Consider the following 26,003-nt stretch of genomic DNA (forward strand, 5'->3'; position numbering starts at 1 on the left):
CACAGGTCTGAGTCCCACAGGTGGCTCAACCCCACACAGGTCTGAGTTCCACAGGTCTGAGTCCCACAGTTCAGCCCCACACAGGTCTGAGTCCCACAGCTCAACCGCATAGGCGGCTCAGCCCCACAATTCAGCCCCATGCAGGTCTGAGTCCCACAATTCAGCCCCATTCAGCTCTGAGTCTCACAGCTCAGCCCCATACAGGTCTGAGTCCTACAGCTCAGTCCCACGCAGGGCTCAGCCCCACAGCTCAGCCCTACACAGGTCTGAGTCCCACAGCCCAGCCCCACAGCCTCACGTGGGGCTGGGCAGCACACCAGGGGACTTTGCCCCCACCAAAGGCGCCGCACCGCACGCAGCCGTTGTGCTGCAGCACCAGTGCTCGTAAGGGAGGAGCGATGATATCACCCAGCCCGGGCTTTGTGCGAGCTATTTTGGGGTTTAATTATTATTATTTTCTTTCCCCTTCCTCTGCCTTCGAACAATGCCGGGCCCGGCAGAGCTGCGGTTCACACCATTGTGTGGGGCCGTGCTGCCCGGGGAAAGGGGAGATCCTTATCAGCCCGGCTGCCGGAGCTCCCAGCAGGCAAGTGCCTCACCCACAGCTGCCTGCAGCACCCATAGCAGGGCCGAGATCTGCGTTTTGGGGAGGCCCTGGGGCTCAGCAGCCACCCCCCAAAACCCACTGCCCCCTCTGCCTGTGTCCCCTGCTGTCCTGGTGCAGTTACTCCCTGGCTGCGGGACCTTACCCCAAGCCTCTCCCATGTTTACCCAGGGATGGATCGAACGTGCCCGCAGCCATTTGCCACCCTCCCTGACCCTGCCCAGCCCCTAAACAGTTTGTGGTTTCCCTTGGGGGCAAGATGAGGGGTTGAAGCGGGGCCGGGGATGAGCCTGCGATCCCTTTCCAGGAACGGGAGCAGCAGCACTGGCCCCGTGCCTGCCCTGCTTCTGCTTTTCCCCTTTCATACAAAGGCCGCTCTGCTTCCCAGCACAGAGGCTGGGCTCGGGCCAGGGGCTGTGCCGTGAGAGCCCCTGTCCCACACTGCACCCGTCCCAGCATGGCCCCAGCCTCCCCATCCAGCCGATGGGGCTCAGTTTTTACCCCCGAGAGCAAGTGTCTGTCCCAGGCTCCAGGCCGGCGCTGTGGAAAGAGCCTGGACACCCCACAGGTGAAGAGGGGGCTGGCACTGTGCTCGGCCCGTTTATTTGCAGAGAAAGCCAGCAAGCTCCCCGGGGTCACTGCCACCCCAGTGACCGTGGCTCCATACCCACCCGAGGCGACCGGTGGCACCTGGCAAGAGCGAGGGGCCCAGTGCCATCGCATCTCCCCCGCACGCCCCGCTTTGGGAGGTGGCTCTGCAGCCCCCGAGGTGACAGGGACCTGCCCAGGAGCCAGCCCTGGGGCCGGGAGGATTTTGTGCAGCCGCAAGCCCGCTCGAGGATGGGTCCCCTGCTCTAAGTGGCCGCAGCTTGCCGGGGCACGCGGATCCTCTCGCCCTGGGGCTTGGCCATGCGCCCCTTCTTGCCCGCATCCAAGCCAGCCAGGGCGAGCTTGCCCTTGGCCAACTTGCCCTTGCGGTGGCCACACCAGAGGCGCAGGCACTGCTCCTCCACCCGCTGCCGGTCAGCGGAGCTGACGAGGTGCAGGATGTCCTTGAACCAAGCTTTGGGAGCTGGCACTGCCTGCCGGGGCTCCGGGCAGGGCGGGCGCTCGTCCTCGCGCTGCCGGGGGGAGGCACGGGGCAGCTGCTCGCCCCTGAGCACCCGCAGGGACGTCCTGGCCACCGTCTGCGTGAAGCCGTGCTCCAGCGTCTTGCAGGAGTAGACCCCGGCGTCGCGGCTGTGCAGCTGGCGGAACAGCAGCCCTCGCTCCGTCTGCAGCACCCGCTCGTCCGTCTTCACCTGGCGGCCACGGCCGTGAGGTTGGGTCCTTGGCAGGAACGGGGATGGGGGGAGGAAGGGGAAGGGCAGGCGCTGGGGTCTCACCTCGTCCTGCTGCTCATCCGGGGGTCTCTGCACGAACCACTGCACGCTGGCCTGCGGGGAGCGGGGCACGCACTCCAGGAAGGTGCTGTTGTGCTCCATGCCGTACAGCACCTTCTCTTCAACGTGCTCAAAATCGTCCACTGGGGCAGAGACAGAGGCACGCTCGTGGTGGGGACAGAAGTGGGCACCCTGTGGGGCCGAAGCGCCCGTCCCCCACCACCACCAGAGCTCCCCGGGCTCCCCCAGCTTCTCCTGGGGGGCACCGCGGGCTGGGGCGCTTCACCCCAAGCCTCTCACCGGTCAGGTTCTGGTCCAGACACTGGTACACGGGGCTGGTGTGGCGCACGTAGCGGCGCTTGCCCGAGGGCACGTAGCGGGTGCAGGCGGTGCCATCCCAGGCGCAGTACGGGTCCCTGGCCAGGCAGCACTCGGCGCAGGCGGTGCCGTAGCTCTCGCACTGGTGCAGCCGCACCTGGGCCACCCCCAGGCTGGCGCCCACGTAGAGCGTTTGCTGGGGGGCAGCAGCATCACGGCGATGACACGGTGACACCCGGCCCCACCTTGCACAGCCCCCCCCAGCCACCCACCCTCGCCCCCAGCCCCTGAGAAATGGACTCACGCGCTTGACGGAGATCTCCATCTGGGTGATGGGCACAGGCGCCTGCAGGAGAGGGAGGCAGGTGTGAGGCCGGACCGAGCCTCTCCCCAGGGAGCCCTGGGCATGTGGGGTCTCTGGGGGACACCAGGAGAGCGTGTGGGGCAGAAAACACTGCGCATTCCCCCCTTCTGGCTGCTGGAGCCTGGAGGGGGTGGGCACCTCTGCCACCCCGGGGAAGGGGAGGACAGGAACCCTCCTGGTGCCCAGCGGCACGGTGACATCCCTCCAGCCGAGGGATGCATCCCCGAGCTGCATCCACAGTGCCCACCCCACCGCTCCCTTCCCTCGCAGCAAAACTCACCTTAAAAACCTGCAGCTCCTCCAGGACGATCTCCTCAGTCCCGGCCGAGTTTGGCTTCTGCAGGACCACCACCTTCAGCACCGAGCCCGCATCTGCCAGGAGGAGGACAGAGACGCGACCTCCAGCCCTCGCGGGCCACCCCCGGCACCCATCCCCTGCGTGCCGCCCGCCCTGCCCGCCCCGCTTACCCGTCCCCAAGAAGAGGACGTCGTGCTGCCCGTCCTCGGCGTCCACGCGGTCCACCACGAGCTGCAGCAGGCGGTGCTGCAGGTCGGCCTTCACCAGCAGCGGCCGGCGGTGCCGCGGGCGCACGGGCTTGTGCATGAGGGGGTGAGCGCGGGCGAAGTGCAGCACCTCGTCGGGGAAGTCCTTGGTGGTGCTGTAGGGCCGCCGGGGCTGGTTGGTGGTCTTGCTGGGACACTGCGGGGACAGGAGGGACCCCGTTCGCCCAGCCCGATTTGGTGAGAACTGTTTGGGTTCCTCCCCAAAAGAGGAACCTCAGGGCGGATCCCAGAGGGACCCCATTTGGGCAGATCCCACAGGAACCCCATCGGGACCCCAATAGGGCAAGGGGGGCTCGGCCCCATCGCCCCCCGGCCTGGAGGAGGGGATCAGCCCCCCAGGGACCGCTCACCACGCCTGGGCGGGGGTAGGGCACGCGGCCCTCGTAGGCTGCCCACTGGTGCAGGGGGCTCTCGCGGTGTGCGAAGGGCCCGTTGAAGACCTCGCGGACGTCGGCCATGCGGTAGACGCAGACAGCAGAGCCCCGAAAGATGTGGCTGGAAGGGGACGGCGAAGGGAGCTCAGACCCCGTCGGTGGCGATGGGCAGGCCAGGGCTGGGTGTCCCCAAGGGGTTGGGGCTGGTGCTGAGCCACCCACCTGACGGTGCTGAAGAGGGCGTAGATCTCCGGGCTCTTCCCATCCCTTGTCCTCAGCAAAAAGACATCGTCTGCAGAGAAGAAACCCAAGCCTTGGGACTCGCTGGTGGCCCAGGAGCCACTCAAAGCCACCAAACGAGGGAGCAGCACCCGCAGGGTCCCTGGGGTGCTCCCCACCCCTTACCCAGCTCGTCAAAGTGGGTGTCGATGCCGCCGGGGCCGGGGACAGAACACAGCAGGCGGGCTTTGTTGAAGGTGCTCCACTTGTTGACCAGCACCCTCTGGCCTCCAGCGTCGTTCTGCAGGGACGGGGAGCGTCAGGGCCACTGCTACGACTGAGCAAACAGCCCCTCGGCAGCCCCCTGGGTGGGGAGCACCCGCCAGCCTTCTGCCCCACCTTCCACGTACAGCCACCGCTACAAAAACCCATCCCAGGACTTCTGCCCCCAAAAAACGGGCACAGAGCTGACCCAGGGGTGATCCCCCTGCAGCGCTCGCCGCGGTGCCGCTGGCGTCTCACCACGCAGACCCGTGCCACCCGGCTGACGACGGCGTGCTCCCTGCCATCTGCCTCCACCACCTTCTCCGTGAAGAAGAAATAGGCCTTGTCGTTGTCCCGGTCGTCGTTGTCCGGGATCAGGAAGGCCGCCACAAATTTGGGCTCTAGGAAAGAGCTAGGAGCATCAGGTGGGGACAAAGGGCACGGCTGCCGCCTCCGGGCCGTGCGTGACAGCGGGGAATGGGTGAGGAAAGCCCAGCCAGAGGGCTCCCCCCGTGCCCCCCATGCTGTGCCGTGGGGCTGGGGGCACCGTTACCATTGAGCAGGCGCTGGTCCACCTCGGTGCGCAGCGCAGAGCGCGTCCCCGTGCTGCGGAAGATGCCGGGGTCGCGGCCGAGGAAGTCCGCGGTGAGGCCGGCGTAGAGCTCCCCACCTGGCAGAGACACCCTGAGAGCCCCCGGCCACCCCCAGCTGGTGGCACGGGGACCGGTGTCCCCCTCCCCTCAGCCCCCCGGTCCCTGCGCCCGGCACCCCGAGGTCCCCGGGGACGGCAACCCACCGATGACCGTGCTGGCGAACGCGCCGTCGGGCTCGTGTGGGCACCTGCCCCGGCCGCTCTCCACGCTGGTGGGATCCAAGCTGAAGGCATGCTGGGGTTGGGGACAGCGAGGCTGTGACGGGGACACACCGGGGGGGCCCACCTGGGGCTCACACCGGGGACTGGGGACTGGGAGAGGAGGAAACGCCACCCACACCGCTGCCACCACGGGGACGCCGTGGCCAGAGAGGTGAGGAAGGGCAAGGGCAACACGGGGCTGGTTCCCAAACGGGGCAAACACCAGATCCAGCATCCCCACACAGCCTAAAACCCCCGGGAAGGAGGAAGATGGGGACAAGGAGGCTGAGGACACCACCCCGAGCCAGGCGCCTACCTCGCCGCGGTGCCCCACGTAGACGAAGGCGCAGACGGGGTGGAAGGCGCCGGTGCCGCAGGCCAGCAGGTGGGTCCGGTTGTAGGGGTGCAGCAGGCGGATGTAGTTGGCGCAGTCGGTCTGGGGAGAGGGCCACGAAGGGGGAGGCTTGCAGGGACCCCGCTGCATCGCCCCCCCCAGCGACACGGGGCCTCCGAGCTCTGCCTGCACCCAGAGGTGCAGCTCACGGCTCCGCCAGGGCTTGCCGGGGTTGGGCTCTGCCAACCCAAGCCCCCAGCTCATCGCAGAGGGATCGGGCTTTTTGCTGGGCCTTCCCCCATCACGTTCCTGCTCGCACTGGGTGAAGTGGAGGAAACAAAGGGAGGAAACGCGGGAGACAGAGCTGGAGCCCCACGGCCGCCCTCAGCTGCCTCCGGACCCAGGGCAGCCCCTGACAGTGCTGCCCAGGATGGTCCCTTCCACTGGGGACACCTTCCCACCCGTCGTGGGGACACAGCAATGAGGAATTCACCCTCCACACCTTGGCCATATCCCCTGCACCCCCCAAAGAGCTCACTCCAGCACCCACCATCCTCTTCCTCCACCTCGTGTGGACAGGGGAGGCAAGATGGGACGGTCCCCATCGGGTTTGTCCTTCTGCTCGGCTGCTTGCCCAGCCCTGCCCTCCCTCCTCTGCGGTCCCCTGCGCAGGGCGTGAGGCCCCTGGCTGCTGGGAGCCCCGCCACCGAGCTGCCCCAGGGGTCCCCGGCCTCCCCGCTGTTTATTTTCCCTTTGCAAAGAGCCTCTGCAATGGTGAGTTAAAAAAAATACACATAAGAAAAAAAAAAAAAAAAAAAAAAAAAAAAAGAGTCGAGGCTCTCCCAGCTTGGATCTGTCAGAGCTTGGAAAATAAACATGCTGGGAGTGATTTGTCTGGGCTGGGGGAGCCTGGGGGCTCTGGCCGGCTCCCCTCCTGCCTTACTCCTGTTTCATGTCAGGGCAGGGGGGACGCAAAGTAATTGCAAAGAGGGGAATGAGGTCACCGAACCGGATCGAGCTGCAGATTTCCCATCGTTGGGGGATGGCTGGGACGGCCGGCACGGCGCACCCCCCTCCAAAACCTCCCTGCTGAGACCACGCGCAGCTCGGCGCACGGGTACCCTGCCACACAGGGATGCTGAGAAGCTCCAGGACCGGGGCTTGGGACCCCCTGAGCTCAGGTTTCCAAGCTCCTGCCTGCGTGGGGCATCCCAGAGATGGGATGTGGCGAGCCCAGTGCAAGCACCACACACAGCCAGGCCTAGGCACCAGCTCCCTGCCTCAGTTTTAGCCCCGTGGTGCCACAGCCCGTCCTAGAAGTAACCAGCTCCAGGGTGGGGTACAAGGGGACCCCCTCAGCTCAGGGGCGCGGGGAGAGACTCACCCCTGGGTCCTTCCCCTTCCGAAAACACTCCTCCGTCTGCCCGGGCAGGGGCGGCCAGTAGATCTGGAACACAAAGAGCCTTTTGGGGCAGGTGGAGGGGACGGCAGGCACTGACCCCTTGGGAAGCCACATCCCCAGCGGGACCCTGCTCAGCACCCAGGAGCTGCGGGTAATTAGCTGCCAGCTAATTGCCCTCTGACCGCCACGGTTGGGTGCAGGACGCTCACCTCCTTGGTGTCGGTGCTGGCCCTGTCCAGGCGCAGGGAGTAGAGCGCGTCCTTGCCCCCAACAAAGAGCCGGTCCCGGTACTCGTCCAGGTAGAGCGTGCGGAAGCCCAGGAAGCCTCGGTGGCCAAAGAAAAGGACGGAGCGGTTGGTGCTCAGCAGCTCTGTCGGGCAGGGAAGGCAGAGTCAGCAGGAGCCACCCCAACCCCAAAAGCCCCCAGGGTGCTGGTTGGTGTCACCAGGGCTCCCGTCCCCGGGAAGAGGCCCCCTCCTTGCAGCAGCCAGGGCACGGGAGGATGCTGGAGCAAAGGGGCATCGTGGGGTGGGGTGGAGGTGTCCCAGTGTGGGACAGCTGGGCTTGTGTGCAGCCTGGAAGGGTGGTGGGAGTGCTCACAGTAGGGACACGCAATGGGGCTGATGCTCGGGGTGAAGGCACGGGCACGGGGACACCACATCCCAGGGGAGGACATTGCCGCTGGGCCCAGAGCAACCAGCTCCAGGCTCCCCAAGCGGGTCGGTGCCTGAATCCCATGGGATTCCCAAACAATAGGAAATGACTTCAGGGGTGACACAAGGGGGAAGTGGAGGCTTGCCAAAGCTCAACGCCCCCCCAGCTGGGAGGGAGAGGGCAAGGGGAGGCGGTTCGGCTTCACTGGGCCCCGAAACGGTGGCGCCGACCCCGGGCCAGGCCTCCAAGACAGCCGAGGGGAGGAGGAGGAGGAGGACAAAGAGCCATTGACGGCTGTCCCCAGATGCACCGCACCCTCTGCGGCCTGCCCTGGGGGAGCCTGCAGCTGCTGCAGTCCCTGTCCCCAGCCGGGCTGTCCCCTCCACGGCTCGGATCTGTCCCCAGGAGCAGAGGAGGCACTGGGACTGCTCGGCTCAGCCACCAGCAGCCCGGGACACCCGGTGGCCCCAGCCCCATCTCTTGGGGTCATTCGGCCCCCGAGCACCCCCCCTGCCAGCATCTCTGCTCCTCCTGCTTCCCTGGGCCCAGCCCGGGAAAACACCAGCGTCTCCTTCTATTCTTGCCCAGCAATAATATTTTCCCAGCTCAGAATAACATTGGCAAAGCCGTCGGGCTGCTCATATTGTTTCAAGCAAGGCTTGCCCTTCTCCCCAGCCCCGGCAAATTCCTCCTGCGCCTCGCCTTACGCTGGCACCGGGCACCTTCCCCCCCCAAAAAGCATCACCCTGCCATGCCCCCCGTCCTTTCTCCAGCATGGGGGGGCCCCAAAGAGCCCCCCCCGGGCTTTGCCAGCGCCACCACAGCAATTCAGGAGCCCCTTGAGGGGATGGTGCGGCGGAGACATGCCCTTCTCCACACTCAGCCCCGCTGCTGGAAGCCAACACGGAATCAAAACGGGGACTTGGAGCAGCAGCGGGGTGAGCTGGGGACACGGCCACCGCCACCCCAGCAATGCCACCGGGGGAGGTGACAGCCCGGCACCCCCCCCCGGCTGCGGAGCACGGAGACTTCCCCTCTTTCCACCTCAAAAGCCGCTCCGGCGAGTGGAGCCAAGCGCACCCCGGGCTGACAAACTAAGTGAAAGCAGCTTCGGTTTTGCCCAGCGTTCATTTCCGAGGCTGTTCGGAGGCTCCTAATGGTTTTAATTGAAACATTTGTTTGTTTCGTGGGAAATCTCGGCTTCTGCTTCCAATTTGGAAGAGGAACAGAGCAATCAACTTAAGAAGGCAAAAATAAGAAATAAATAATAATAATAATAATAATAATAATAAAAAAAAGCTTCAAAAGGTTGCTGGTTCCCATGGGGAGCCCGCCTGTCCCCAGGAGTTCCCACGGGACCGACTTCGTGCCGGAGCCCATCAGGCACCGAGGCAGCACCCAAACCCCACAGCCCAGCTCTGCTGGGGGCCCCGAAACCTCCCCGTGCTGCTGCCAACCCCAGCCTGAAGCCGCAGGACCCCGCTGTGGTGGGCACCTGTCACCTCCTGGGGCAAGGAGCCCCCTCTGTGCCTCAGTTTCCCCCTTCCCACACAGGGGGGGTGGCTGCAAGAAGGACCCGGGGCGCAGCCAGCATCCCCCCCCCAGGGCTCTGCACCCCAGTGCTTGGCCGGGGGGGCCCCCAGCAGCTTGCCCTCGGCTCGGGGCTGCGTTGGGCAGCTCCTGGGGCTCTGCCCTTCCTTTCCCCGGGCATTATGCAAGTGTTGGTTTTCTCTTTTTAGAGGCTCCTCGCTTGGACGCGCCCCCCCCAGGCTCTCCAGCCCCCCACCCAGGTGCCAAACCGGGCTCCAACCTGCTCGGGGGTTAAGCCGAGGGCTTAATGAGGCAGGGGCAGGACAGCGGGGAGGGTCTGAATTAAAACCAGGCGGGCAAAGCACCCGCTTGGCACCCAGGGGTGCCGGCAGCAGGGCAGCCCCCCCTCACCCCGTGCCTCAGTTTCCCCAAAACGCTTCCCTGCTCCCCATATCCGCGGAGCCCGCACGGCAAGGTGCGACCTCCCACCCCCATCCCGGTCCCAAAAACCCCTTTTCCCACCCCCTCCGGCCCTAAAAACCCCTTTCCCACCCCCCTTTTCTCCCCTTCCCGGCTCACCGCGGTGGGGCAGGCGGAGCCGGGGCAGGCTGCGCCCCGCGGCCAGCAGCGAGCCCCAGAGCCAGCAAAGCGCCGCCGCCGCTGCCCGCATCCTCCTCCCGGGGCCGCAGCTCCCGGGATCGCCGCTTTTTATGGGGCCGCAGCTCCGCCCCGGCCCGCCCCGGCCCCGGGCTCTCCCCCCCAGCCCCGGGAGCCGGCGCTGGGGGCGCCCCAAAGCATCCTTTGGGGAACGGGTGCGCAGGGTTGGGGCAGGAGGGTGCTGAAGCCGCTGTCCCCGCTGCTTCAGCACCCCCCGAGGGTCGCAGGGCACAGGGTTTGTGGCAGGGAGCAGCAGCTGCCTGGCACTGGGGTCCCCTCCTCGGTTCCCCCCAAGTCGAGGACTTGGAGCAAGAAGGGGGAAGGAGGGTCCCCCCCTCTCCAACCTGTCTCCAGACGGTGCTCCCCTCCTCAAGCACGGCTGGTCCCATGCCAGCTGGGGACATGAGGCGAGCAGGGGGGACAGGAGGGGACCTTGGGGACCAAGCACCCCGGGCCGGGCACCCCAACCCCTCTGCTGTGCCCCCAGCCCTTGGCACGCAGCACCCCAGCAGCGCACGGGAAGCCTGCGGTGCGTGCAGGGCTCTGCAGCGCTGCCGGCCCCAACTTGCCCAAAACCGCCCCGATTCAGCCCGGTGAGCCCCTGGCCTGGCTCCCCGAGGGGGAAGGCAGAGCAAAAAGCTGGAGCAAACGTAGCACCTTGGGTGGGGATGGGAGCAAGAAGCAGATCCGAGCCCCGAGGCACCTCTGGCAGATAACGCGGAGGCTCCTGCCCAGGCTCGCGCAGCGCTCCGTGCCCCAAGGGTCCTGGGGAGCCACCCTGGGAAGATCCCGTAGGAAGGGAGCAGGATTAACCTCAGCTCCTGCCCCCCTGCCCTGGGCTGAGCTGAATCCTGCCTGGGCAGGCTCCTGCCAGCGCGGCCCCTTCCCCTCCCCAGCCCAATGAACCCAGGGGAAGCAGGGGAAGGCAAAAATCCTCCGTGCCCGCGCCCCTGGACAGACGGACAGACCCCCCTGCTCCTAGCCTTGCTCACCGAGGAGATTTATTGAATGAATCCGTGTGGTGGGGACAGGGAGGCACCGGGGCTGGGTGGCACGGCCCCAGCACCCCTGAAAGCCAAGAGGGGAGCAGGACGAGCCGTGGGCACGCAGCCCAAGGCTCACACGAGCCCAAGTAGCTGCGGGGACACGGGGCAGGAGGCACCCGGGGCTGTGCTGACACGTGGGCAAGGGGGCAGAACCCTCAGTGTGGTGCCTGGAAGTGCCCAGACCCAGCTTTGGAGGGCACAGCCAGGGCACGTGGCACCATCAGGCCACCCCTACCGTAAAGGGACACTTGAGAGGGGTGGCACAATGCCCGCAGGCTCCCCGGCATCTTCTGCTCCCCCCAGTGCCGTCCCTGTCCCCTCCTAAAGGCTCAGCCCTCGGCGGGCAGCGGGGGCACGGAGGCCAGGGCGGGCAGGAGGTGGGCGTAGATGTCGATGCCCCGCAGGAAGACATCCTCGTTGAGGAACTCGTTGTGGTCGTGCAGCAGCACCGGGGTGCGGTTCATAGGCGAGAAGCCGATGGCCGGGTGTCCTGCCTGGGGACGGGAGAGCGGGGTGAGAAGGGGGCCGGGACGAGCAGCAGGGACACAGGGGACAGGCTGGCGTCAGCACTCACTGCTCGGATGTAGCGGCTGTCCGTGGCAGCGGGGAAGATCTCAAGCTTCAGCTGCAGCTTCCTATAAAGTGAGATATGTCAGCGTGGCACAGGGACAGCTGGGTCCCCAGAAAACAAGCCAGAAAGGTCCCCAAGCCATGCGGGACACTCAGTCCTCTCCTCTCCAGGGGAAATGGGGCATGGTGAGGTGCTGGTATAGCAAAGGGGGCTCTCTCCCAACCCTGCCGTGAAACCCAAGCCCAAGGGACCAGACGATGTCCCCTGGGTGCCCGCTGTCTGTCTCCAGGGGCACTACTCACATGTCCCTGCAGACCCCGCTGAAGGCTTTCCACCACGGGTCAGACTCCTCGGTGGAGGTGATGTGCTGGTCCATGCATTTCTGAGCGATGGGGAGATGAAGGGGTGAGCACCCTGCAAGGGGCACAGGGTGCCGAGCCCTTTATCCCCGAGCCCTCACCTGGTGAAACTCGTAGGTGACACCGTCCCCAGCTGCCTGGCACCAGCTGGCCACCTGCTTCTCGAAGGCCTGAAGAAGATAGCGAAGGAAGGGCGTGAACGGGGGCACCCCCAGCCCCAAATCCCCCCGGCGGGGCCAGCCTCGTGCCCACCTTGAGGTCCACGGTGGGTGGGATGCGGATGTCGAAGCCGGCGGCCATCTCGGAGGGCACCACGTTGAAGGAGACGCCCCCCTCCAGCATGGTCAGGTTGAGCGAGGTGACGTCCCCCAGGGTCAGCCTCGTGTCAGATTTGAGCCTGGGGGACACAGGGGGAGAGTCCCCCTCCGTCCCCGCCACCACCCCCAGGCGGGGAAACTGAGGCAAAGGGGGGGGGGCACGGTGCTGGATCCCAGCCTCGCTTCAGGTCCCCAAGAGGCCAAGAGAAGGGCAAGGACCGAAGCAAAGCTGATGCCACCCCGTGGCCGTGCCCTACCTCTGCTTCTCGCTCTCCCTGAAGGCCAGGAAGGAGGTGATCACTTTGTGCTGGGGAGGCAAACATTTGGGTTAAGCCCCCCTGGAACCAGCCAGGTGGAGGGTACCATGCCCTAAGCCAGCCCCCCAGCCCAGGGGGCCAGCCCCAAAAGCGGCTCCCAAACACAGGCCAGGTGCCCATCCCAAAAGGGGCTCCCACCCCCGGGGTCCCCGCTCGCTCACCATCTTCTCGGCCGCCGTGTTGCTGATGAAGCGGGACCCGTGCCCGGGGCTGCCCACGCACTTCACCTTGATCCCTGCCGCCACGGGGGACGAGGGAGAGGCTCTGAGCAGGAGCCCAGGGTGTACCCGGCACCCCGATGCCAAAACACCCGGCAGAGCAAGGGAGGGGGTGGCGGGCAGGTGGTTACTCACACCAGGGGCTCTTTTCACCGTAGAAGACGCTGAAGGTGTCGGAGGGACTGGCCAAGCCTGGGGTGGGCACAGCGAGGTGTCAGAGCCTGGCACTGCGGGGGGCACTGCCTGGGGTGGCCCAGTGGGACCCCAGAGGCTTGGGGAGGGGGTGATGCCAACGTGCAGGGGGTGCCAGGTGAGAAAAGATCCCCTCGGGGGTCCCAGGCCAACCCTGCCACCGCTCACCCTCGTCCAGGGCAAAGCCCACGTTGAGCGCTCTGAACTCCGGGCGCTGCACGAACATCTCCATGCCCTTGTGTCCGCCCACCTCCTCGTCTGCAGAGAGAAGTTTGCTAGGGAGAAAGGCGTCCCCCAGCCCAGGACCCCCCCGGCTGCCCTCAAAGCTGGCCACCCCCTCAGCCCTGAGCGAGGAGGATCCAAAATCCCAGCAGGTAGGCGCAAGTCTCCCACGTGAGGAGCTACAAAAAGCGTCCCCCGGCTGCCAGCCCACCCTGTCCCCTCGAAAGGGGACTCCCTGGGGACCTACCAGGCACGAAGGTCAGGTGGATGGTGCGGGCAAAGCTCTTCCCCTCCGCCTTCAGCCTTCGGATGGCCTCGAGGTACCTGCGGGGAGGGGGTGGTGGAAGGGCGCTTGGGTGCACGGAGAGGGGCTGGGTGCAAGGAGAAGGGCTGGCGTCCCCTGGGCCACCCCAGCCAGGTGGCACCCTCATGCTGCTCCGTCTCAGCACCACGGGGAGGCAGAATCCCCCCCCCGACCCTGCTCCGAGGCGCATCCACCCCGTGCCCAGCCGGCACCGAGCCCCCCACTCACTGGATGGAGATGCACTTCATGTCCTGGGCACCCCGGGCGTAGATGTTGCCTTGCGAATCCTTAACAGCCTCGAAGGGCGGGTAGGTCCAGTGCTCCTGCGGGGAACAAGGGCCGTGAGCTCCTGCTGCGTGCCTGCCCCGCCGTGCCCAGCCTGTCCCACTGCCATACCTCGAAAACCGGCACGACATCGGTGTGAGAGTTGAGCAGGATAGAGCGCAGGCGAGGGTTTGTGCCCAGCCAGGTGAGGACCAGCACCACGCGGCCCTGGCACACCTGCAAGCAAAGGAAGGATGTCACCAGAGTGGGGACAAGGGGACCCGGTGGGTTGGGGCACGCTTGGCCCCTCACCAGAGCCCCTTGGCCGTGGCCACGAGCAGCCACAAGCTCCTGGCTGCAATTCAGGTGGAGTTGAGGGGAAACTGCCAGCCCCTCGGTGTCCCCTGTGCCAGCCAGGCGTGAGGGACATCTTCAGCCAACATCACCCTGCCCGGTCCCTGGCTAATCATAGCGCAGCCAGCCCTAAAGGTCAGCGGGGACCGGCAGAAATACGGGCTGCGAGAGGAGCTTAAGGAAGCGCCGGGGTCAGCGGAGGATTAGGAGCAGCAGGGAAGGCACCTCCTGCCCCTCTCCTGGGTGGTGGGGAGGGGACAGCCCCACGGCCGGGCTGGGATGGGGACAGGCATGGCATCAGCAGGGCTGGTGTTGCCTCGCTCACCTCCACTTTCTGGCTGGCCAAGCCCAGGTCGGTGCCGACGCGCTCCAAAAACTGGATGGCCGCATCTGGGGACGACAAAAAGATGAAGGGAGAGAGTTCGGGAAGGCAAAGTGCAGCAGGGGAGCCCGTCGTGTCCTGAGAAAAACATCTCGATGCGCTTCTGTGGGAGGAGGGAAATACTGACGGGACAGAGAGGTACGTAGGGGTAACACAAATGTTTGCCCCGGAGCCAGGGCAGCACGAAAAGGGGAGGCTGGGCCGTGGGTCTGCCGTGCCACAGGAGGACGAAAATCCCTGCAACGGCCCCAAAACCAGGGGCACCAGCAGAGATAAGGCGCAGCCGCGTTCCCCTACACCTGGATCACGACAACCCTGGCCCAAGGAACCAGGCAGGAGGGTCCAAAGACCAGACCAAAGGCTGGTGGAAGGGACGGAGCCGTGCCGCCAGCCCTGCCGCCTCCATCACCCCCCAGTCCCCCCCGTCCCCTCCTCACCATAGTCGGGCTTGGGGTGGACGGTGTCGATCCGCAGGTACTGGCGGAAAAGCGTCACCGAGGGGTCCTCCGAGCCCCCTGCGCTCTTCCCTGGCTTCCCGGGTGCCATTCCCGGGCTGCAGATCTCCGGGGGGGGAAAAGAGCAGGGGGTGGTTAATCACCCACCACCCCCTCCAAAGTCCACCCTCATGAAAAGCTTGGGGCAAAGTTCGCCCTGGCGTGCACGGGACGGGGAGGGAAAGGGGCTGGGGGTGCGGGGGGCCGAGGGCGTGCGGGTTTCTGCGGGGGGCTACGGGAGGGCTGCGGGGGGAGCGGGGGCACAGGGGGTGCCTGGGGCGCACGGGGGAGCACAGGGGGACACCGGGGGTGCGCGGGGCAGGGGGGCTACGAGGCAGGGTTGCGTTCAAAGGGGGGCGAGGCTACGGTGGCGAGGGGCGCACGGGGACGGGGATCGGGTGGGGAGGTGGGGGGGGGACCCCGGCAGCACGGCGGGGAGCGGGGGCACCGCGCTCGGGGGGGTCCCACGATGGGGGCGCGGTGTGGGGATAAGGGCAGAGGGGCTCGGGCTGCAGGCAACCGGCCCCCGGTCCCCCCCACCCCCCCGGTGCACCGGGCCCTACCTCCGCGCTGCCGCCGCCGCCGCTGGGCTTCCGCCCGGCCCCGCTCCGCCCCCCCCGGGCCGGCCCCGCTCCGCCTTCCCCCCCCCCCCTTACCCGGACCAGGAGCTCGGTGCCCGCCGTTCACTCCAAAGAATTGCTCGGTTAGGCTTGGGGAGCCCGGAGGAGATCGGTTTATTGGCCTCACGTGTTGCCCCCCCACCCCAAAATGTGCTGTGCCCCCCTCCAGGCAACATTCTCGCCCCCCAAAAGGCAATGCCTGCGTCCCGTGCCATCCCCATCACCCCAAAGCTCGGCGCTCAGAGGCATGGTGCTGGAGGGGGACACCGGGGGGACATGCCCAGGTCAGGGGCACCCCCCTGGGAATGCCTCGTGGCTGCAAAACCTCTCTCAAAATTTGGCAAAGCGATGTGGGACCTCCGGATCCTGGGGCAGGTGCTGCTGCAGGGCGGGTGCAGTTTGGAGAAATCCCCCCCCAGCTCCTTGCTGCCCCTCAGGGCCGGGCACGCTGCCACCGAACACGGCACGGGGACAAACAGCCCGGCTGTGTGACAAAGCAGGGTGCCAGCACCCCGCCGTCCTCCGCTGCGTGGGGACGGAGCCCGCGCTCACTGCAGCTGGCCGAGGAAGCCCAGCAGCGCCCGGTGGAAGTCCCCCGGCTTGTCCAGGTAGCAGGCATGGCCAGCGCCAGGCAGCACGGCCACGCGGTGCCTGGGGAGGTGCCGGAGGCTCTGCAGGGCCTGGGGGCCCAGGTGGGTGTCACGGTCACCGTACAGGATCAGGGTGGGCGTCTGAAGAAGAGGGGAGAGATTCGGGACGTCGGGGAGGGAGACGCCAACCCCTACCCATCGCCTCAGCCCTCTGGGAAGCTGAGGGAGGGCAGAGCCCAGCGCCCCCCGAGCTGAGGGCACAGCTCCCATCCTCCATCCTCAGCATCCTCCATCCTCCACGACCTCAACCACCTCACCTGGACCCGCCGGTACTGCCCCACGGCGTAGTCCCGGGTGCCCACGGGCGCGATGGGCACGAAGCCCCCCAGGCGGTCCCCGTGCAGCAGGAGGAAGGGCAGGGCGAAGCGGCCGCTCATGGACGGGCTGACGAGGACGGGCCTCTGCAAGCCCAGCTCCTCCAGGATGCGCTCCAGGAAGGCCACCCGGCCCTGCTGCGTGGCCACCGTCCCCGTGGGGGGCGAGTCCCCGTAGCCTGGCGTGGGCGCAGGGTGCAAGGTGGGCGAAAACGGGCATTGGCGTGAGCCCCAGGAGCACCGGGCAGGGTCACACAGGGTCTGGGTGGCCGGGTGGGTGACACCCCGCGGGGACAGCCCAGCCCTAGAGCTCCCTAAGGAGCTCCAGAGCCCGCTCACACCCGTGATGAGCGCAGCCCCACGGTCCTACCGGGCAGATCTATGGCGACCGCGCGGTGCCCTTCTCCGGCGAGCAGCGCCAGCGTCCCCAGGGCTTCCCAGGTGGCGGAGCTGAAGGCTTGGCCGTGCAGCAGCAGGACATCCAGCCTGGGGCAGGGCACAGAGGCATCCAAGGGGCTCAGCACCGGGCCGTGCGCGCAGCACCGGGCGGCCACCAGCACCCCCCGGGGACACGGGGCACCCACCTGCCGGGGCCGGGGGCGCGGAGCCCGGTTGCCTCCCGGTAGGCGACGGCGGGGCCGGTGCCAGCCGCCGTCCCCCTCCGCACCGTGCTGTTGGCCGGGGGAACGCGGTGCAAAGCCGGGGGGGGGCGGCGGAGGGCGGCGGGCAGCAGCAGCAGGGCGAGGGCGCAGGCGAGCAGCGCCCCGAGGACCAGCAGCGCCGGGCGGCTGCGGCTCATGGCAGCGCTGGGGGGCTTCGGGGAGAGCCCCCCGGAGCCCCCGGCCCCCCACCGGGGCCCCCGATCCTCCGCTTCCTCGGTGCTGCCGGCCCCAGGCTCCGCCTGTAGGGGCGGCGGAGCGCGGCCAAGCCCGGCCCCTCGCACCCCCGGTCCCCCCCCGGTGTCCCCCGGTGTCCCCCGGTCCCCTCCGGTGCCAACCCGTGCGCTGCCCCCGCCCGGCTTGGAGGGAGCGGATGCGCTCGGCTGTGCCGGGCCGGGTTTGGCACGGCTCGGCACGGCTCGGCTCGGTTCGCCTCCCCCCTTTTTGGCCCCGCCCGGCCCCGCCGCTCTCCGCCTCCGCCACCCTTTGCCCCCGGGGCCCGTCGAGGCGGAGCGGGGCACGGAAGGAGGCGAAGGAGCGCGGGGACCCACCCCACACACCCCAAATCCCCTCGCTATGGCCACCCCGCAGCTGAGCGAGGGCACCGTGGAGGTGGCGGGGCAGAGCCTCTTCTACCGGCAGGCCCAACCGGGTGGCCGTGCCCCGCGGCTCAGCGTGCTGCTGCTGCACGGCATCCGCTTCTCCTCCGACACCTGGCTGCAGCTGCAGACCCTGGCCGTGCTGGCTGATGCCGGCCACCGAGCCGTGGCCATCGATCTGCCCGGTAAGGCACGGGCAGCACCGAGCACCGGCAGGTGGGAGCCACTCGTGCCACCCCCGGTGCCCGGTGGCACGGTCCCGAGCTGCTTCTGCCGCCCGTCGTCCCGTGGGCGACGTGTGGCACGGGCCTTGGGGTGACGTCCCCTTTTTGTCCCACCCCACAGGGCTGGGGCGCTCCAAGGACGCCGTGGCCCCCGCGCCCGTGGGGCAGCCGGCGCCGGGGGGGTTCCTGAAGGCCGTGGTGGAGGCGCTGGGGCTCGGTCCGGCCGTGGTGGTCAGCCCCTCGCTCAGCGGCATGTACTCCTTGCCTTTCCTCTTCCAGCACGGGCACCTGGTGAAAGCCTACGTGCCCGTGGCACCCATCTGCACCGACAAGTTCCCGGCGGAGCAGTACGGCCAGGTCAAAGTAAGGGAAACGGGGGGCACCAGGAGGGGGGTGGGAGCATCTCCCGTCTCCATCCTCGTCCGGGAGCATCTCCATCCCCGTCCCCATATCCTGAGGGATGGAGATCGGAGGTGTTTCTGCCGTCCACACGATGCTTCGGTGGGCAGGGAGGAGGGCGAGCATCTCCCTGCCTCACCCTGCAGCCCGTCCCTCCTCTGCAGACGCCCACCCTGATCGTCTACGGGGACCAGGACGTGGAGCTGGGCCAGGCCAGCCTGAGCAACCTGCGGCACCTCCCCGAGCACCAGGTGCTGGTGCTGCAGGGCGCCGGGCACGCCTGCTACCTGGACAAACCCGAGGAGTGGCACCGCGGGCTCCTGGCCTTCCTACAGCAGCTGGAGTGAGCGGCACGGGGCGCGGGGCCAGCGGGGGAGCCTGGCACCGCTCCCCGCACCGGGACCAAATAAAGCCACCAGCTTTTTTGCTGCCCTCCCGCTTCCTCCTCCCCGGTTCCCCCCTGGCTTTGCGCTGTCCTCCGTGGCCACCGTGTCGTGCACATCAGGTGACAGCCACCCAGGAGGGCCAGGACAGCCGGGTGTTTGGCCACAGGGCGTTGATCCCATGTCCCAGCCTCCTCCTCCTCCTCCTCTTCCTCTTCCCACCCCTCTGGCCGCGCACCCACCCCCAGGTTTAATCCCGAAGGGGCTTAAAAGGTGACTGCCAGCCCTGGCTGTCCCCTGCCCACGGTGGCAGCAGCGTGCTCCAAGCGCCCCGGGGGATTTATGGCCGGGAACAGATGGAGGGGCGGGGAGGCCAGACAGACGCCTGGCCGGACAGACGGAGGGACAAACCGTGCCCACCACCTGCCTTTCCCCCCTCGGAGCTGCCGAGCCGGCCACTCGGGGTGCAGATGGGGCCAGCAGTGGGGTGCCACCCCCCATCTTGCCCCCCATACCCCCCCCCTCCAAGCCTGCCTGGGCTTTAGCTGCTTAACCAGGGCCCAGGAGGATTTAGTGGGGCCGCGGGGGCGAGGGGGTGGCAGCGTTGGGGGCACCTGCTCGGGGGGCAGCAGCCTCCTAGCATCCCGCTGCCCTCAGTGGGTCCAGCACGGTGTGGGGGGGGTCCTGACCACCACATCCCTCTCCCACCACCCAGCCGGGCTGTGGGGTGCTGCCAGCAGCACCCTTGGGTGCCGGGCTGCCATCTCCAGCCCTGCCCGCCCGGTGCCCTTGAGCCCTTGAGCCCTGCCAGCTGATCGGCTTCCAGGAAACAAAATGCAATTACAAAGAGGGGCGATGTGCGAGCCAAAAGGGGGGGGGGGATTGGTGGTGTAGGGGGGGGTGGGGGGACAGGAATGTCCCCAGCGGTGGCAGATGGCCTTACCCAGGGTGCATTGTTCCCTTCAGTGTCTCTTATCCGCTGTAATAGGATCCCGGAGGGAGGGAGGGAGGGAGGGAGGGAGGGATGTGGGAGAGGGGAAGAGCGAGGGGGGCCCCAGCGGGCCGGGGTGGGGGCCGGGGCTGCCAGCCTGGCCCCAGCCCGTCAAGCGGCTCATTGTCCCTGCCCCGGGTGGCACTCGGCGACACCGGCAGCGATGTGGCACTGAGCGGGGCCGGCGGTGGCACCGGGAGCACGGAGAGGTACCGGGGGGGGGGGGGGTGGCACCCTGGGGGGGGGGCGGAGGACACACGCACGTTTCCTTCTGGGAAATTGGGGAGGGGGGGGCCTGCCCTGTGTCCCCTGCCACCCCACAACCTCCTCCTGTCCCCCTCGGGGCTGCTCAGCCCCCAGGGAGGCGCCCATCGCCACCCAGCCCCCGGCCCTGCCGCTCCCTCCCTCCCCTTGAAGGGCGGGGGGGGTGGGGGACACACACGGACACTCCCCCCCCCAGCTCCCCGCTCCCCCCCTTTTTATCCCCTCTTTTGTCCCCTTTTCTCTCCCCGGTGCCGCTCACCCGGGGGGGCAGAGATGCCCCCCTCCTCCCCCACCTTCCCAAAAAACCGTGTCCCCGATGGGGAGCCCTGGCAGCCCCCGAAATAACCGTGCCCCCCCCCCCCCTTCCACCACCCCCCCCCGGGCTGGCCCCGACACGGGCGCTTTGTTCCCCAGCCCCGCTTGGCATCGCCGCCGGGGCCGCCCACCCGTGGCTGGACACGCGGCGATTGTCCCTCTGTCCTGCTGGCCCTCTGTCCTGCTGTCCCCTCCCCTGCTGGCACCGCGGGGACGAGCGAGCCACCCCCGGCCCGGGGGGCTGCAGGGGTTTCGGGGGGTCCCCGGGGACGCGGTGGCCTCGGTTTCCCCCTGGGCAGGGTGGGCGAGCAAAGCGGGACCCCCCTCCTGCTACCCGCTCCCCTGCGGGCAGCCGGCCCCTGCCTCAGTTTCTCCTCTTCTTTAGGGTGTGGGGGGAGCAGGATAAGGGTCTTTCCCCCCCCCGTGTCCTCCCCAGGCCATGGCATCGCCGAGCGGCGCGGAGGGTGGCCCCGAGGAGCCGGAGCTCAGCATCACCCTGACCCTGCGCATGCTCATGCACGGCAAGGTAACTGCTGGAAATGATGGGGTGGGGTGGGGGCCGTGCTGGAGCGCCCACCCCCTTGGGATGAGCATCTCCGGGAGGTTTCCTCGCCCCCATCCTAAACCCGGGCTCTCCTCGCCCCCCGCCAGCTCTGCCCCGGTGTCACCGGCTGCGTGTCCCCGGGGCCGGGCTGGGGCGCTGCCCACTAACGGGGCTGCCCTGGGCTCTGCTCCCGCAGGAGATCGGCAGCATCATCGGCAAGGTAAGAGCTGGGGGGCCCCGGGCTCTGCTGGCCCCCGGGGGCTCCTGGCCCTGACCACCGGCCCCGTTCCTCTCCCCGCAGAAAGGAGAAACGGTTAAGAGGATACGAGAGCAGGTAAGGGCGTACCGGGCGGCTGCGGGTTGCTCTGTCCCGGTGCCTCCCAGGGTCTGGCACCCCGATTTCCCCCCCCGGGACGCACGGGGTGGTGGGATGGGGAGAGCCCCGAGGGCACAGGGAAAGGAAAAGCCCTGACGGGGCGTGCCACCGTCCCCAGAGCAGCGCACGCATCACCATCTCGGAGGGCTCCTGCCCCGAGCGCATCACCACCATCACCGGCTCCACCGATGCCGTCTTCCGAGCCGTCTCCATGATCGCCTTCAAGCTGGAGGAGGTGGGCAGCCCCCCCATCCTATCCCCAGCAAGGTGCCCCCCATCCCCTCCATGCCTGGGGGTGCAACGCCACTCATGTATGTCCCCTCTGTCCCCCCCGGTCCCCTCCGCAGGACCTGGGAGCAGGGAGCGCCGAGGGGGCCGCGGCGGGCAGGGCGCCGGTGACGCTGCGCCTCGTCATCCCCGCCAGCCAGTGCGGCTCCCTCATCGGCAAGGCCGGAGCCAAGATCAGAGAGATTCGGGAGGTGAGGACGGGGATGCCGGGCCCGGTGAGGGAGGAGGCCAAGCCCTGGGGGGGAGGAGGCCTCATCGCTTGCCCCACGGCTCGGGTGCCCCTGCGCTCCCCGAGAAGCGACGCAGGAGGCAGAGCATCGCCCCACAGATCCCACAAAGGTCCCGGGAGGGGTTGGGGGGAGAGCGAGAAGCATCGCAGCCCCCCCCTCCGCCCCCTCAGCAGCCCCCTTTGCCTCCCCCAGAGCACGGGGGCTCAGGTGCAGGTGGCTGGCGACCTCCTGCCCAACTCCACCGAGCGCGCCGTCACCGTCTCGGGGGTGCCGGACACCATCATCCAGTGCGTCAGGCAGATCTGCGCCGTCATCCTGGAGGTAGCCGCCCAGCCCCGGGCACGGCAGCCCCTTGGGAACACCCCTGCCCAGCCCGCCGGTGCTGTGGGAGGCAGCAGGTGCTGGAATGGGGAGGGGGAACCCGACCCCATCTCATCCCCTCCACCTCCTTCCCTCCCTATCCAGTCGCCTCCGAAGGGGGCCACCATCCCCTACCACCCCGGGCTCTCCCTGGGCACCATCCTGCTCTCTGCCAACCAGGTAAGGGGGCTCGGGGCCGGTAAGGGGTGGCTCTGGTGGGCTCGGGGTTTGGGGGCGGGGGTCTCCTTGCTGTCCTCTGTCCCCCCGTGGCCCCCAGCTGACGCCCATCGTCCCCCCCCCCCAGGGTTTCTCCATGCAGGGGCAGTACGGAGGGGTCTCTCCAGCAGAGGTGAGTCCTGTCCCTGTCCCCTGTGCTGGGGCACCGCTGGGACCCCCGGGGGACGTCCCCGTGGGCACGAGGTGTGTGCCAGAGCCCAGCCTGGGGGATCAGGGGGCTCTGCCATCACCCCTGACGCCTTCTTCTCCTCGTAACGCCCGGGCAGGTCACGAAGCTGCAGCAGCTGTCGGGGCACACGGTGCCCTTCACGCCCCTGGGCCACCCACCCTCCATGGTGCCAGGTGAGCTCCCCATTAGGGCTGGGCACCGGGGGGCTGTGCCCCTTCGGACCTCCTCCTGGCCCTGGCAAGGCCAAGGGGGTCCCCATCCCTCGTGCCCTCCCCAGTCCCATCTCCTTGGGATGCCCTCCCCACCCCAAGACCCTTTTTTTTGGGGTCTTCCTAACACTTCCACCTCTCCCTCCAGGCCTGGACTCCAGCTCGCAGAGCAGCTCCCAGGAGTTCCTGGTGCCCAACGATGTACGTGTGGGTCCTGGGGGGGGGGAACCAGTGTCTTGCACCCCCCACCGCAGCCCCTGGGGGCTCCCTGCTCCTCGCCAAGTCCCAATTTTCCCCCCTGGCCCTGCTCAGCCTGGTTGTGTGTGTGTGTGTCCCCCCCCCAGCTGATCGGCTGCATCATCGGCCGGCACGGCAGCAAGATCAGCGAGATCCGGCAGATGTCGGGCGCCCACATCAAGATCGGGAACCAGACCGAGGGCTCCAGTGAGCGGCACGTCACCATCACCGGGTCCCCCGTCAGCATCACCCTGGCTCAGTACCTCATCACCGCCTGGTAAGCTCCCCAAAAAACACCGGGGAATGGGGGGGGGGGATGCTGGCTGCAAGAGTGGCACCGCACAGCACCGCAGCTTTTGGGGCCCCCCTCCACGTGCAGGTGGGTACCTTGAGGTCCTCAGGCAATAGGGCAGGGCCCTGGACCCCGCAGGGTCTCAGCCCCCCAGTGGGGTGCCCAGGATGCGCCGCAGGCCCCCCGTGCCACAAGGGATGGGGGGCGTGGGGTCTATGTGCCCTACAGCGGGCAGGTGACCCCCGTAATTTATCACCGTGCCCCTCACCACCCTACCCATCCCGCTTGCCCCCCCCTCCAGCTTAGAGACGGCCAAATCTACCTCCCAGGTGCCACCCGGCCCTGGCTCCGTGGACCTCGGCGTGGGCTTCTCCCAGCCGCTCGCCCCGGGCTCGGGCGCAGCCCTGCCTGCCGTGGCTGCCCCCCCGCCGGCCCTGCTGGGCTCCCCGTACGCCCTCTCCCTCTCCAACTTCATCGGCCTGAAGCCGGTCTCCTTCCTGGCACTGTCCCCGTCCTCCGTGGCGGGTGCCAACGGCGGCACCGCCACCTACACGACCAAGATCTCGGCGGCCAATGGCACCAAGAAAGCTGACCGGCAGAAGTTCTCCCCTTATTGAGCCCCTCCGCGGGTGGATAAAGGTGGGTGGGGGGATGTCCTGGGGCCACCCCGTGCCGAGGACACCCCCCCCTGTCCCCCCCCCGTCCCCCCAGCCCCTGCCAGGCACCCACCCCAGCACCCAGGGGATGGTGCTCCTGGGGTCGATGCCTGCTGGAGCAAAGGGTTGCTCTGATGCGCGTCCTGGCAGCACTGTGCCCCCTTTTTCCCCCCCCCCCAAAGCTTTCCTACATGTCCCCTGGTATTACTGGGGGGCTGTCCCCATCAGGGGGGCCACCCTCCCAGTGCCAGGTGTCCCTCGGCCCGTGTCCCTCGCCCTCCTGCCCACGATGCTGCCCCTCTCCTGCCGTCCCTGGCCCCGTGGGCTGCACCCGAAGGCCAGATCCTGCTGATGAGGGGCTGATGGGGCCCTCGGGGGTCCCCCATCCCTTGGCTGTGTTGGGGGGGCCTTCCCCTGGCTGCCCCGTGGCTGTCGCCTCCCTCCCATCCAGCAACCCCTCCCCTCCCCCCCCGAGAGCCTGCTGGCTTGGAAATGCTGTATATATAAGTCTATATTTTTCCTCCTTTGTAACTTATCAATGGTTTAATAAAAAGATAAAATTTACGGGTGAAAAAAAATAAAAATAAAAAATTCCATCCCCCGGGGTTGGAGACACCCCCAGTTCTGGGGGTGACACCAAAGGGGGAAGGGGGTGGCCCCGTGGCCAGGGGTGCTGGCCCCTTGGTCTCAAGCTCTCTGAAAGTCTCCCCAGAGCCCCCTCCCTGCCGTGGACCCGATCCCCTGCCCCAAGGGAGGGTCCCCGAGCTGCTGGGACTGGTGTTACTGGTGTTAGTGGTGTTAGCTGGGCCGGGGAAGGGTGCCCGGGGGTGCTGCTGTGAGCACCCTGGCAGGGGTCCCCACGGGACAACGGGGTGGCCGTGTGGGAGCCCCTCAGCTTCCCATATCCCACATCCATCCAAGTGTGCAGAAGGGAGACGAAGGCTCCCAAAATCTGCCGTGGAAACCCGGGCAAGGACCCCCCGAGGTCCAAGGGGGCTGATCGGTCGCCCCCCCCCGGCGCGGTGGCACCGGGCTCCTCAGCCGCTCTCCTCGGGAACTTGCCCTGGGATGGGGAAGCCCACCTTGCTCTGGTCCCTGGGGCTGGGGGCGATGCAGCTGGAGCGGGTTTCCAGCGTGCACGTGGCTCGCTGGAGGAACTGCAGGAAATTTTCCTGGACGGAGGCCTCCGAGACGGCCAAACACAGCTCCTGGCCCAAGGGCCGGTTCAGGCAGCTGCGCCAGAGCCGGGCCAGCTCCTCCCGAATCTGGCGGTTCAGCAGCCCGTAGAAGAAGGGGTTGATGGCGAAGGAGGAGTAGGCGATCCAGGTGACCGTCATCTCCCCGTGCCCGCCGCCCGCCGCCCCGGCGGTGACGGAGGAGTGCAGGTGGAACGCGAAGAAGGGCAGCCAGCAGCACAGGAACTGTCCCACGATCAGGACCAAGGTGAGGATGGCCTTGTGGCTTCCCAAAAAGCGCTCGGGGCTCAGGCGGGGCAGCGGCAGGCTCCTGGAGGTGACGATGCTCACTTGGCTGGCAGCGGAGCCGGAGCGGTGCCCCGGGACGGCCGCCTGTGCCAGCGGGGGTGCGTGCTGCAGGGCCGCCAGCCGAGCCACCCGGTACACGCTGCAGTAGACAGCAAAGATGATGACGGTGGGCAAGACGAAGCAGGCGATGCTGAAGATGATGACAAACGCCTTCTTGTGGGCCCCGGGGCTCCAGTAGACCGTGCAGCGGCTCGCGCTGGTGGCCCCGTTGTCTTGAGGCCAGCCCACCAGCGCCAAGACGGTGATGAGGACGGATTTGACCCAAATGAAGACGACTCCGGCCACCGCCAGCCGGATGGTCATCTTGACCTCGTAGCGCATGGGGTGGACGATGTAGTAGTAGCGCTCCACGCTGATGACGGAGACGGTGAGGATGGAGGCGCTGATGAAGCAGACGTTGAGGAATATCAAGGCCCGGCACTCGGCGATGCTGTAGATGACCCCGTCGAAGCAGGAGGAGCTGGAGATGATCCCCAGGGGCATGAGGAAAATGGCGGAGAGGAGGTCGACCGCGCAGAGGTGGCAGACGAAGATGAACTTCCTGAGGAGGGGGGTTCTGAGGATGACCACCAGCACCACCACGTTGGCCACCAAGGCGGTGACGGTGAGCAGCACCATGCAGAGGAGGCCGACGGCCTCCTGGGCGGCGGGCTGCCCCGGGACGGGGGGCAACTCGAGGCCGTCCGTGGTGTTCGGCCCCCCCTGGCTCGCCATGCCAGCCGAGGGCTAAGCCAGCAGCTCCGGCGCCCGCGTGGCAGGGACAACTCTCCCGCGGTCCCCCAGCGCAGCCATGGCCACTGTCTTCTCGTCAAGCAGGCCCCTCACCTGTTGGGGAGGGGAGAGGGGTGTGAAGGAGAAGGAGCAGAGCAAGGAAGAGCCGTGGA

The 26,003-nt window shown here is 67.8% G+C and overlaps 6 protein-coding genes across 7 annotated transcripts; 2 read left to right on the top strand and 4 right to left on the bottom strand.

Moving 5' to 3' along the window:
- Nucleotides 1-1,171: 1,171 nt before the first annotated feature.
- On the bottom strand, nt 1,172-9,532 carry SEMA3G (semaphorin 3G; the record flags this gene model as incomplete). Its single annotated transcript, XM_082768572.1, has 16 exons — nt 1,172-1,905; nt 1,990-2,129; nt 2,287-2,500; nt 2,609-2,650; nt 2,949-3,040; nt 3,137-3,368; nt 3,583-3,727; nt 3,829-3,898; nt 4,012-4,126; nt 4,348-4,490; nt 4,643-4,759; nt 4,886-4,976; nt 5,259-5,378; nt 6,661-6,723; nt 6,888-7,048; nt 9,442-9,532. The coding sequence occupies 16 exons, from the start codon at nt 9,530-9,532 to the stop codon at nt 1,459-1,461; spliced, it is 2,283 nt and encodes a 760-aa protein (XP_082624698.1). The 3' UTR covers nt 1,172-1,458.
- A 966-nt stretch (nt 9,533-10,498) lies between these two features.
- Nucleotides 10,499-15,142, bottom strand: LOC309881626 (aminoacylase-1-like). Its single transcript, XM_082767783.1, has 15 exons — nt 15,123-15,142; nt 14,503-14,626; nt 14,009-14,073; nt 13,462-13,566; nt 13,294-13,388; nt 13,009-13,085; nt 12,708-12,797; nt 12,483-12,539; nt 12,291-12,364; nt 12,070-12,119; nt 11,748-11,892; nt 11,597-11,665; nt 11,439-11,518; nt 11,140-11,200; nt 10,499-11,059 (listed from the first exon to the last, which is right to left on the bottom strand). The coding sequence occupies exons 2-15, from the start codon at nt 14,609-14,611 to the stop codon at nt 10,895-10,897; spliced, it is 1,242 nt and encodes a 413-aa protein (XP_082623909.1). The 5' UTR covers nt 14,612-14,626; nt 15,123-15,142; the 3' UTR covers nt 10,499-10,894.
- Nucleotides 15,143-15,318: 176 nt separating this feature from the next.
- Nucleotides 15,319-16,942, bottom strand: ABHD14A (abhydrolase domain containing 14A; the record flags this gene model as incomplete). Its single annotated transcript, XM_082767796.1, has 4 exons — nt 15,319-15,910; nt 16,087-16,322; nt 16,514-16,629; nt 16,728-16,942. 4 exons carry the CDS (start codon nt 16,940-16,942, stop codon nt 15,728-15,730), a joined length of 750 nt encoding a protein of 249 aa, XP_082623922.1. The 3' UTR covers nt 15,319-15,727.
- Nucleotides 16,941-18,456, top strand: LOC309881634 (putative protein-lysine deacylase ABHD14B; the record flags this gene model as incomplete). Its single annotated transcript, XM_082767795.1, has 3 exons — nt 16,941-17,586; nt 17,747-17,988; nt 18,189-18,456. The coding sequence occupies 3 exons, from the start codon at nt 16,941-16,943 to the stop codon at nt 18,369-18,371; spliced, it is 1,071 nt and encodes a 356-aa protein (XP_082623921.1). The 3' UTR covers nt 18,372-18,456.
- A 1,011-nt stretch (nt 18,457-19,467) lies between these two features.
- PCBP4 (poly(rC) binding protein 4) lies at nt 19,468-24,146 on the top strand. 2 transcript variants are annotated; one of them, XM_082767953.1, is made up of 13 exons: nt 19,468-19,607; nt 20,363-20,503; nt 20,718-20,741; nt 20,823-20,855; nt 21,016-21,132; nt 21,245-21,376; nt 21,608-21,736; nt 21,881-21,955; nt 22,080-22,124; nt 22,279-22,354; nt 22,539-22,591; nt 22,735-22,904; nt 23,221-24,146. In XM_082767953.1, exons 2-13 carry the CDS (start codon nt 20,417-20,419, stop codon nt 23,534-23,536), a joined length of 1,257 nt encoding a protein of 418 aa, XP_082624079.1. In that variant the 5' UTR covers nt 19,468-19,607; nt 20,363-20,416; the 3' UTR covers nt 23,537-24,146. The 2 variants fall into 2 exon arrangements, with proteins under 2 accessions (XP_082624079.1, XP_082624080.1); XM_082767954.1 differs by having other exon boundaries at nt 20,414-20,503.
- LOC309881701 (putative G-protein coupled receptor) lies at nt 24,146-25,940 on the bottom strand. Its single transcript, XM_082767955.1, has one exon. It carries the CDS (start codon nt 25,831-25,833, stop codon nt 24,613-24,615), a length of 1,221 nt encoding a protein of 406 aa, XP_082624081.1. The 5' UTR covers nt 25,834-25,940; the 3' UTR covers nt 24,146-24,612.
- Nucleotides 25,941-26,003: the final 63 nt, after the last annotated feature.

The sequence above is a fragment of the Aythya marila genome (genome assembly GCF_965140915.1).
Source record: "Aythya marila genome assembly, chromosome: 10".
In the NCBI taxonomy this organism is placed as follows: domain Eukaryota; kingdom Metazoa; phylum Chordata; class Aves; order Anseriformes; family Anatidae; genus Aythya; species Aythya marila.

What these genes read in the sequence shown, in the direction of transcription:
- PCBP4 (XM_082767953.1), top strand. Translation starts at nt 20,417, where the DNA reads ATGGCATCGCCGAGCGGCGCGGAGGGTGGCCCCGAGGAGCCGGAGCTC. An exon ending in TCGGCAGCATCATCGGCAAG is followed by an intron (nt 20,742 to 20,822) that starts GTAAGAGCTGGG and finishes CTCTCCCCGCAG; the next exon opens with AAAGGAGAAACGGTTAAGAG. An exon ending in TTAAGAGGATACGAGAGCAG is followed by an intron (nt 20,856 to 21,015) that starts GTAAGGGCGTAC and finishes CACCGTCCCCAG; the next exon opens with AGCAGCGCACGCATCACCAT.
- LOC309881626 (XM_082767783.1), bottom strand. Translation starts at nt 14,611, where the DNA reads ATGGCACCCGGGAAGCCAGGGAAGAGCGCAGGGGGCTCGGAGGACCCC. An exon ending in CCACCCCAAGCCCGACTATG is followed by an intron (nt 14,074 to 14,502) that starts GTGAGGAGGGGA and finishes TGTCGTCCCCAG; the next exon opens with ATGCGGCCATCCAGTTTTTG. An exon ending in ACACGGCGGCCGAGAAGATG is followed by an intron (nt 12,120 to 12,290) that starts GTGAGCGAGCGG and finishes TTGCCTCCCCAG; the next exon opens with CACAAAGTGATCACCTCCTT.
- LOC309881701 (XM_082767955.1), bottom strand. Translation starts at nt 25,833, where the DNA reads ATGGCGAGCCAGGGGGGGCCGAACACCACGGACGGCCTCGAGTTGCCC.